The sequence below is a fragment of the Rhinopithecus bieti genome, unplaced genomic scaffold (genome assembly GCF_001698545.2).
Source record: "Rhinopithecus bieti isolate Rb0 unplaced genomic scaffold, ASM169854v2 scaffold_13207, whole genome shotgun sequence".
Classification (NCBI taxonomy): Eukaryota; Metazoa; Chordata; class Mammalia; order Primates; family Cercopithecidae; genus Rhinopithecus; species Rhinopithecus bieti.
In genome coordinates, this window is record NW_016807866.1 from 5527026 (window position 1) to 5538309 (window position 11284).

Here is an 11284-nt window from a genome sequence, read left to right on the forward strand (position 1 = left end):
TTTTTTTTTTTTTTTTTTTTTTTTTTTTGTATTTTTAGTAAAGACAGGGTTTCACCATGTTAGCCAGGATGATCTCAAACTCATGGCTTCAAGTGATCTGCCTGCCTTGGCCTCCCAAAGTGCTGGGATTACAGGTATGAACCACTGTGCCCAGCCCCTACTGTTCTTTTTAAAGCCCAGAAAAAAAAAAAAAATCACTTTCCCAATCTGCAAAATGGCTACTGTCCTCGATTTCCCCAAACTAATCCCTCTCCATGATGACTCAAATCTGTCACCCTCCAAAGAGATAGCAGATGCCCTCAGGAAGGCCTTAGTTTCCCCAACATGCTTGGGTCTAAACCCACACACTCTGCCTTCCCTTCTGTTACAAGAGAAGAGCTGCGCTGCTTCCCCCTCCACGCCCCCACCTGATTCCTGGATCCACCGTGCTTGGTCTTCCCACACATTTTGTTCTTGTAATTCTTTCTGTTCTTCAACTGTTCTCTCTCTGAGATTATTATCATTACATAAAACATGCTTTTAATATCTCTCTCAGCTTTTGAAATTATTTAAAAAGTAGTTAAGCTGTACAATGTAAGTTCATTGACCACAATGGAATTAAGTTAGAAATCAATCACAAGATAGCTGGAAAAATCCCCAAGTAGGTTGGAAACTAAAAAATACACTTCTAGCCAGGCATGGTGGCTCACGCCTGTAATCCCACTACTTTGGGAGGCCGAGGCAGGCAGATCGCTTGAGGTCAGGACTTCGAGACCAGCCTGGCCAACATGGTGAAACCCCGTCTCTACTAAAAATACAAAAATTAGCTGAGCATGGTGAAAGGCACATCCCAGTTACTCAGGAAACTGGAGCACAAGAATTGATTAAACCCAGGAGGTGGAGGCTGCAGTGAGCTGAGATTGCACCACTACACTCCAGCCTCAGTGATAAAGCAAGAATCTGTCTCAAAAAATAAATAAGAATGAAAATAAACTGTATGAAAGTGAAAACATATCAATGTGAGATGCCACTAAAGTCATACTAAGAGGGAATTTACACCACTTACTGCCTACATTAGAAAAGAAGTCTCGAATCAAAGCAAATCAATGACTTCTGCCTTTACAGTAAGAAACTAGAAAAAGAGCAAATAAAATCCAGTAAGGAGAAGAAAGGAAACAAAGAACAGAACAGAAATTAATATAATCAGGAAAAGAGAGAGAGAATCATTATAACCAAAAGTTTGAGGAAAATCAAAACAATTGATAAACCTCTAGCCAGAGAGATCAGAAAAAAATATGCAAGACACAAACCAATGTCAGAAAAGACAGGTAGCATCATTACCAATGTTAAAAGGATAAGGGCATATTATGAACAACTTTGTATCGATAGAATCAACACCTTAGATGAAACATATAAAAATTTTGAACTCTTTCTCAATGACCAGGGCCTGCGCTTAGGCATAGACGGGCAAGTGGAGCCAACATGCCAGCGGCCGGGAGCTGGGTTTGTCGCGAAACTTATGTGACCCCGCAGAGACCCTTCGAGAAATCTCATCTCGACCAAAAGCTGAAGCTGATTGGCGAGTACGGGCTCCAGAACAAATGTGAGGTGTGGAGGGTCAAATTTACCCTGGTCAAGATCCACAAGGCTGCCAGGGAGCCGCTCACACTTGATGAGAAGGACCCACGGCTTCTGTTCGAAGTTACGGCCCTGCTGCAGTGGCTGGTTCGCACTGGGGAGCTGGATGAGGGAAAGATGAAGCTGGATTACATCGTGGGCCTGAAGATCAATGATTTCTTAGAGAGATGCCTACAGACCCAGGTCTTCAAGCTGGGCTTGGGTAAGTCCATCCGCCACGCTTGTGTGCTCATCCGCCAGGTCATATCCGTGTCCATGAGCAGGTGGTGAACATCCCGTTCTTCACTGTCCGCCTGGATTCCCAGAAGCAATCGATTTCTCCCTCCGCCTCCCTATGGGGGTGGCCACCCCAGCCACGTGAAGAGGAAGAATGCCAAGAAGGGCCAGGGTGGGGCTGGAGCCAGAGATGATGAGGAGGAGGATTAAGCCTGCTTGTCCCCTCCTGGGCTGGTGGATTGTCTAGTTTTCCTGTCAAGTGATAAAACAGGATCAATGCTTTATTTAACAAACTAAAATAGTGAAAAACAGAAATTAAGGTCACTCAGGAAGAACTGGGCCAGGCACGGTGACACAAGCCTGTAATATCAGCACTTTGAGAGGCCGAGGAGAGAGAATCGATGTAGCAGGAGTTCAACCAGCCTGAGCAACACAGTGAGACCCCCATCTCAAAAATAAAAATAATTTAAAAATTAGCCAGGCATGACTGTGGCACACCTGTAGTCCCAGCTACTGGGGAGGCTAGAGGGGAGGATCACCTGAGCTCAGGAAATTAAGGCTACAGTGAGCCATGACTGCAGCACTATACTCCAGCCTGGGTGACCGAGAAGACCCTGTTTCAAAAAAAAAAAAAAAAAAGAAAAAAAAAAAGCCCCAAATCTTAAAAAAAAATGTCTAAAAAATTTTTTTTTTTTTTTTTTTTTTTTTTTTTTTTTTTTTTGCAAGGACTGACAACCTTGATGATTTTTACGGAAACATGCTAAAACATTTTGAGACACTGGGAGGAGTGTCTACAGCAGACAGAAATGTGGTATCATCTACTTCCATTCTGACTTACAGAGGGGTGGCTTAGAGCCCCTGGTGTACTAAGAGGCTGGAGACTGCTGAACTCCATAGATCTGTGGTACAGGACAGGTGCCTCCTTACCTCTGCCTTTGTTCCCAATTCACTGATGTCCTTCCCATGTCCATGTAGGCTGGGTCAGGGGCATGATTGTCTGGCAAATCAGTCATGGAGTTCAGTTGGGTAGTTGGCAGTGTGTCTGTGCTGGGGGAAGGTGATCCAAAAAATTTTTTTTTTTTTTTTTTTTTTTTTTTTTTTTTTTTTTTGAGAACGAGTCTCACGTCTCACTCTGTTGCACAGGTTGGAGTGCAGTGGCATGATCTCAGCTCACTGCAACCTCCGCTTCCCAGGTTCAAGCAATTCTCCTGCCTCAGCCTCCTAAATAGCTGGGATTACAGGTACATGCCACCACACCCAGCTAATTTTGTATTTTAGTAGAGATGGGGTTTCACCATGTTGGTCAGGCTGGTCTTGAACTCCTGATCTCGTGATCCACCCGCCTCAGCTTCCCAAAGTGCTGGGATTACAGGTGTGAGCCACCGCGTCCAGACCAAATGATCATTAAGAGAAAAAAGGAAATACTGGGAGAAGCACAGTAGGAGATCACAGCAGGGGCCCACCTCCGGAACCTCAAGTAAGGACTTGAGAGAGAAGGTGGAGTCAGAGTAACAGAGACACAGGCGGGTTAGCCAGCTCTGCATGGAAAAGACTGAGTCGTGATGATGTCACAGTTCTCCCCAAATCTCAAAGTCACTGATCAAACAACTCAGTTTACACTGAAGACGATGGATGGGGCTCTAATTTTGTGCCCACAGCTTGACACACCTTTGGGAATTTGGTTTCAGTTTAACTTTCTTTGCCGGTACACAGATCTCACTGTGAGACTATATGATCAATCCAGATCTCTATGGATCTATATCCTCCTTGGGCAAACCTAAATGCAGACACTTTTAGCACCCATAGGAGTTAAGTCAGGATTAAATAAGAACATTCCCTCCCACTTGGGGGCACATTCACTGGGAATCCCAGAGCGATGTCGCCTGTCCACACCTGCTAAGTGTGTTCACAGGGCATCTAATTCCCTCTCCTGAGTTCCTTTTAAGCAAGCAAGGGGATCTATGTCCAGAGACGCAGTTACTGTGTCTAAGTAAAGTTACTGCATCTTAGGAAAAGGCAAACATTCGCATTTTGCAGTGCATGATGGGCGCACACCCAAGAAAATTACTCAGCACTTGTTTTTCTCACTTTGGGGTTTTCCCAAAATAATTTCTTCAGTCCAGCTGCCATGAATCTGGAGCCCCCGACTGACCCATCAAGGTTCGATTTGGCTTCAGACACCTCGCAGATCACCCCGCGGCTCAGAGCCCGGATCCTGAAGGACGCAGCGTGGGCAGGGGGCGGGCCCGGGAGTTGGAACAGAAGGCACAGACGGCCCCTCCTCGGAGGGGAGGGACCGAGGCCCGGGCCTTGTTCTTTAAGACTCGCAGCGCTGGATCCCAGAACTTAGTCTGCGCAGCGGCATTGACACTAGCTGGGCTCCTCGGGGTGCGCCCCAGGTGGTCCGAAGCCTGGTCCGCCCTCCACGCAGGTGTCCCGCGCGCCCCGGTCAGTCATGTCGTCCTGCAGCCGCGTGGCGCTGGTGACCGGGGCCAACAGGGGCATCGGCTTGGCCATCGCGCGCGAATTGTGCCGGCTGTTCTCGGGGGATGTGGTGCTCACCGCGCGGGACGTGGCGCGGGGTCAGGCGGCCGTGCAGCAGCTGCAGGCGGAGGGACTGAGCCCGCGTTTCCACCAACTGGACATCGACGACCTGCAGAGCATCCGCGCCCTGCGCGACTTCCTGCGCAAGGAGTACGGTGGGCTCAATGTGCTGGTCAACAACGCCGCAGTCGCCTTCAAGAGTAGGTGCAGGGCTTGGGTTGGGGCCCCCTGGAGCGCTCCGAGGGTGCGGGGCGGCCAGCTGCAGGCTCCCCACCCATCCACTGGAGTGACCGAGGAGGGTGGCGCCGGCCCCTAGGGATGCGCTCAGCCTACGCCTCCCGCGAGGAGGTTTTCGCTTTCCGTGATTCGCTGAGCCCCAGGCGGGCCCGGGCGACAGACACAGCGCGCCCCGCCCGCCGGCCTGTGTGGGCCTGTGCGCGGCACGGGGCCCTCCCCGAACTGTCAGCCGCTGCTGTGTGCAGGAAAACTGGCCTCCTGGGAGGCGGCAACGCCCTGCTAGAGTTCATCAGCTTTCCTTCCAACGCAAGAAACATTTTCTCTGCAAAGAAAGGGTCTCCGCTCGCTTTGGGCTTTCGCTTTCCTTGAAAGGGCGCATTCATAGATGCCCGGAGGCATTTGCTCGGGAAAGGAAATGAATCGCTAGAACAGGATTAGTGCGCACTTGCACTTGGTGGACTTCACAATTAGTGTACTGCAGAGTTTTGATAGGCTCTGACCAAAAGGAAGCGAGCCTTCTCGTTCCCTCCCCCGGGGAGCTCATGTTTGTTATAAAACGTGTGTGTGGTCTTAAAAGCATCTTCCTTAAGGAGAGGGGCGGGGATCAGGAGATTACTTATTCTAACTACTACTCAAGAAAATTACAAGACGGGCACAGTGGCTCATGCTTGTAATCCGAGCACTTTGGGAGGCCGAGGCAAGAGAAACGCTTGAACCTTGGAGGCAGTGAGCCGAGATGGCGCCACTTCACTCCAGGATGGGCGACAGAGCGAGACTCCGTCTGGAAAAAAAAAAAAAAAGTTACTACGGAGAAATAAACAGGCCGGCTTCACCTCCAACCTAGTTGAGGGGGGGGGAGCCTAAGAGGGAGTGAAATGAAGGATGGGGGTGCAGAAGTCTCCACTCCTCCCTTTGGCCCTAAGCACTCCGCATTGTTGTACTTGGGGACCTGAGACTTTCTTTGACCCGCACCAGCAACTCGGCTAGCCTTCTTTCTGGGAGCTGGGGTGCAGGACTGGGGATTAACGCTCCCTAAAGCAGCCCTCAGCCATGGGCTGAGAAATTGGCGGATAAATACCCGGCTTCCTGGACGACAGACGGAGGGACTTCCCCTTGCCTTTCAAAGTATAGGGAATGGACCAGAAGCAGTTGCAAACCCGGGCACTCATGGCAAGGCAGAATCTCCCGCCTTGCGCCACACCTGCTGAATTAAAATCTGCATTTCCGCTGGACCCGGTGGCTCACGCCTGTAATCCCAGCACTTTGGGAGGCTGAGGCAGGCAGATAACCTGAGGTCAGGAGTTCAAGACCAGCCTGGGAAATATGGTGAAACGCCGACTCTACTAAAAATACAAACATTAGCTGGGCATGGTGGCTCACTCCTGTAATCTCAGCTACTCGAGAGGCTCAGGCACAAGAATCACTTGAACCCAGGAGGCAGAGGTTGCACTGAGAGGAGATCACGCCCCTGCACTCCAGCCTGGGCAACAGAGCGAGACTCTGTCTCAAAAAAAAAAAAAAAAAAAAAAAATATGCATTTCAACAGAATCCCCAGCTCCCTCCTATGCACCTTTGAAAAATGGTAGTCAAAGCCAAGTGTTCTCAAGGTGTGGCTAGAGACCAATAGCTGTCACATCATCTGGGAACTTAGCAATGCAAACTCAGGCCAGGTAGGACGGCTCAACGCCTGTAATCCCAGCACTTTGGAAAGCCGAGGCGGGTGGATCACTTGAGGTCAGGAGTTGGGGACCAGCCTGGCCAACATGGCGAAACCCCATCTCTGCAAAAAATTTAAAAATTAGCCAGGCGTGGTGGCACGTGCCTGTAATCCCAGCTACTCCAGAGGCTGAGGCAGGAGAATCGCTTGAACTCCGGAGGTGGAGGTTGCAGTGAGCCGAGATTGTGCCACTGCACTCCAGCCTGGGTGACAGAGTAAGACTCCATCTCTAAAAAAAAAAAAAGAAAAGAAAAGAAAAAGAAAAAAGAAAGAAAAGAAATGTAAATTCTGGAGTCCTACTCCAGCCCTTTGCAATCAGAAACTCTGATGGTGAGGCCCAGAAAGCTGGGTTTTAACAGGCTCTACAAGTGATTCGGATGCACACTAAAGTTTGAGAATCACTGACCTCGTTTTTAAAAATTGTTTTAAAATTAACTTTTTTTCCCTTTAGTTGTTAGGAGTTAGGATCCACATTGTCATGTGAGTTTCAGGGGAAAATATGACTTTCTTTTCTTTCTCTTTCTGAAAGGTGATGATCCAATGCCCTTTGACATTAAAGCTGAGATGACACTGAAGACAAATTTTTTTGCCACTAGAAACATGTGCAACGAGTTACTGCCGATAATGAAACCTCATGGTAAGCCCAGTGTGTGGACAGTCAGGTTGCTTCCCTCAGTAAGAAGCGGGCCACAGGCTCCTCGGAGCAGGGCTGCCCTGCAGAAATCACTCAGGGGTGCTATTTCTCTGAAGGGGGAAAAATAGAAAATGGCTTCATTTTCCCAGTGTTTGGCTTCTCACTCCAACGTTTTAGGTTTTGTTTTTTTGCAGGGGTGTGGGTGGTGGGAAGAAATTTTGCTCTTGTGCAGGCTATAGTGCAATGGTGTGATCTTGGCTCACTGCAACCTCCACCTCCTGGGTTCAAGCAATCCTCCTGCCTCAGCCTCCCAAGTAGCTGGGATTACAGGCACCCACCACCACCACACCCGGCTAATTTTTTATATTTTTAGTAGAGATGCAGTTTCACCATGTTGGCCAGGCTGGTCTCAAACTCCTGACCTTCAGGTGATCCACCCACCTTGGCCTCCCAAAGTGGTGGAATTATAGGCATGAGCCACTACGCCCAGCCTTAGCTTTAAGTTTCAAAGGTAAGTGTGACATATCACAATGCTTTGGGATCCATGTCATGAACTCAATCCCAGAATGATAGAATGTTGCGAGTTCCCAAAGGCCTCTTGCCTCTGGTCAATCTCTTGAGTCCTCCAGCCCTCCAAGGTGATGGGCCCACATCTAGCTCATCTCTGGACCTTGGTATCTGTTCTAGCATTACGACTTTTCCTATATTCCTTTCTTCTTGTACCAAACTTTCTCAAGTTGATTCAGAAAATCCAAAAGAAGTTTTCATTCTTTTTTTTTTTTTGAGACAGAGTCTCGCTCTGTCATCCAGGCTAGAGTACAGTGGCGCGATCTTGGCTCACTGCAGTCTCCACCTCCCAAGTTCAAGGGATTCGCCTGTCTCAGCCTCCCAAGTAGCTGGGATTACAGGTGTGCACCACCATGCCCAGCTCATTTTGTATTTTTAGTAGAAATGGGATTTCACCGTGTGACGAGGCTAGTCTCAAACTCCTAACCTCAAGTGATCCACACGCCTCTGCCTCCCAAAATGCTGGGATTACAGGTGTGAGCCACCGTGCCTGGACTAGAAATTTTCTTTATTAGGAAATATCTTGCCTATACCTGCAGGTATTTAATAAATGTTACTATTATACTTTTCCTACAAATATTGGAGTGCCTGCCATATTCCAGGCATTATGCTGGGTTCTGGGTGTGCAATGGTGAGCATTATAGACAGGGACCATCTCATTTGTGGAGCTGAAAGTCTAGCGGGGGAGACAACCATTAGCAAAGAATCTGAAGTGTGAAATGACAGCTGTGCTGGGGGACAGAGAAGCTTGCTTCCTTGAGGATTTTCTTCCCCAAGAAGTTAACTGTGGATTCTTAGAACTGTGGTTCTTATTAAAATTGTGCTTTTTTTTTTTTTTTTTTTTTTTTTTGACAGACTCTTGCTCTGTTGCCCAGGCTGGAGTGCAGTGGCAGGATTTCAGCTCACTGCAACCTCCACCTTCTGGGTTCAAGGGATTCTCCTGCCTTAGCCTCCTGAGTAGCTGGGACTACAGGCATGTGCCACTACGCCCAGCTAATTTTTATATTTTTAGTAGACACAGGGTTTTGCCATGTTGGCCAGGCTGGTCTTGAACTCCTGACCTAAAGTGATCCACCTGCCTCAGCCTCCCAAAGTGCTGGGATTACACGCGTGAGCTACTGCACCTGGCCAGAAGTGTGCTTTTCTTAATTTAACGTTTTGAATAATGATTATTGGCCGAGTGTGGTGGCTCATGCCTGTAATCTCAGCACTTTGGGAGGCTGAGGCAGGAAGATCACTTGAGCCCAGGAGTTTAAGACCAGGCTGGAAAACACGGCAAGATCCTCGTCACTTTTTTAAAAAAACAACCAAACAAAATTATCTCTAGATGCAAAAACTTGTTTTTTTTCTCTTGAGACAGAGTCTCCCTCTGTTGCCCAGGCTGGAGTGCAGTGGAACAATCTCGGCTCACTGCAACCTCCACCTCTCAGGTGCAAGCGATTCTCCTGCCCCAGCCTCCTAAGTAGCTGGGGTTACAGGTGAGCACCACCACACCCAGCTAATTTTTTTGTATTTTTAGTAGAGATGGGGTTTCACCATGTTGGCCAGGTTGATCTCGAATTCCTGACCTCAGGCTATCCACCTTCCTTGGCCTCCCAAAATGCTGGGATTACAAGCTTGAGTCACCACACCCAGCCGTAAAAAAATTCTTAACCTAAGAAGGTAAATGGTGAGAGTTGCATTTGTATCCTATCAGTTTCTTAGTGGGATGAGATCGTGGAAAGCCTGCAGGGAGAACTGCAGGTGCTTTGAAAGGGGATGGAGTTTCTAAATGCAAATCTAAGCCAATATAAATACACATTTTAAAAACTCTCCTTTTTACACAAAAGGTAACATTTCATACAATGTTCGCCACTTGGCTTTCTTTACTCCCTATGCCTGGGGCTCTCTCCAGATTTGGTCAGGAAGCTTTTATCTTTTTTGTGGCTGCATAGGGACGCAGCCATTGTAGGGACGTCTTTTACTCAGGGTTGGGAAGTTTTCTCCCGATAAATTTTTGGATGGGAACTTGAGAGCTGCAAGCTATTAAAGACACCTTTAAAACTCCATCCCCTTTCAGAGCACCTGCAGTTCTCCCTGCAGGCTTTCTACAATGCCATCCCACTAAGAAACTGAGCAAGTACAAGAGTACAAGTGCAATTCTCACCATTCACCTTTTAGGTTAAGAAGTTTTGCAGCCAGGTGCGGTGGCTCACACCTGTAATCCCAGCACTTTGGGAGGCCAAGGCAGGTGGATCACGAGATCAGGAGATCAAGACCATCCTGGCCAACATGGTGAAACCCCATCTCTAATAAAAATACAAAAAAAAAAAATTAGCCGGGCGTGGTGGTGGGCGCCTGTAGTCCTAGCTACTCAGGAGGCTGAGGCAGGAGAATGGCGTGAACCCGGGAGGCACAGCTTGCAGTGAGCTGAGACCATGGCACCGCACTCCATCAAAAAAGGAGGGAGGGAGGGAAGGAAGGAAAAATATCATAAGAATGCACTTAATCCTGAGTAACATAGGGAGACCCCATCTCTACAAAAAAAAACAAAAATTAAAAGTTAGCTGGGCATAGCGGCATGCTGCAGCTTCTCGAGAGACTGAGGTGGGAGGATCGCTTGGGCCCTGGAGGTTAAGGCTGCAGTGAGCTACGATTGTGCCATGGTACTCTAGCCTGGGTGACAAAGCAAGACCTTCTCTCAAACAAACAAACAAAAAAATGCATTTAACGGATCTGACCTACCAAACACCATAGATCAGCCTCGCGTAGCTTTAAAGTGCTTTGAACGCTTACGTTAGCCTATAGTCCAGCAAAGTCATCTAACACAAAGCCTATTTTATCATAAAGTGTTGAGTATCTTCTGTAATTTATTGAACCTGTACTGAAAGTGAAATGCAGAATGGTTGTATGGGGGCTCCAAATACAGATTCTGCAGAATGCATATCGCTTTCCTAACCCATCAGTGAAATCAGTAAGTCCTAAGTGGAACCATCAGAAGGGAGGGACCATCTGTATTTGACTTGCTTAATTGTTCAAGTTTCTGAGTAAATAGGCCAAGCAACTACTAAGCCACTAGAGGGAGCAACTTGCCTACTGTTTCTAGAGTAAAGCAGCAGGTGTTTCGGGACTGGTGGCGCCACCTGGACCTCAGTGGAGGGTGGTGTGGGTGCAGCCCTTCCCAGGACGGGTGACCCACCTGGCTGACGAAGCTGACTGTCAGCCCCTGGCCTCTCTCCCAGAGGTGTGCCCTCAGATCAAAGAGGACACTTCCTCCCCTTAAGAGGATTTGTTTCCTCGAAGGCACAGCTTCTATGATCTGTGTTTTCTTTCTTCCTTTCCCTTTTACATTTAATTCCTTGTAGCCACCAAGTTTTTGAGAACAAAGCTGTTTAGAAAGCAGTGAAGAACACAACATCACTGATGTAGTATATTCCCGGCCAAAATATTGATGTGACTCTCATCATGAGAAAATCAGACCAATTCACTTTGAGAGAAATACTACCAAATAATGGTCTACAGTCTTCAAAAAAAAAAGAAAAAAAAGGTCATTGCAAACTACTCTACATTAAAATATATGAAAGAGATGAGACAATTAAATGCAATCCATGGGCTAGGCGTGGTGACTAACGCCTGTAATCCCAGCACTTTGGGAGGCTGAGGTGGGCAGATCACGAGGTCAAGAGATCAAGACTATCCTCGTTAACATGGTGAAACTCCATCTCTACTAAAAATACAAAAAATTAGCCGGGCATCATGGCGGGCGCCTGTAG

General features: G+C 47.8%; 1 protein-coding gene and 1 pseudogene across 1 annotated transcript in view; both read left to right on the forward strand.

Annotated features, from left to right (window-relative positions):
• The window catches only part of LOC108536878 (40S ribosomal protein S9-like), a 7976-nt pseudogene extending 5927 nt beyond the window's left edge, over window positions 1-2049 (forward strand).
• A 1877-nt stretch (window positions 2050-3926) lies between these two features.
• CBR3 (carbonyl reductase 3) overlaps window positions 3927-11284 on the forward strand; it is a 14979-nt gene continuing 7621 nt past the window's right edge. The window contains exons 1-2 of the mRNA XM_017883961.1: window positions 3927-4577; window positions 6861-6968. Of these exons, the coding sequence (XP_017739450.1) occupies window positions 4289-4577; window positions 6861-6968 (397 nt within the window). The 5' untranslated portion in view covers window positions 3927-4288. The remainder of the gene's footprint in view (window positions 4578-6860; window positions 6969-11284) is intronic.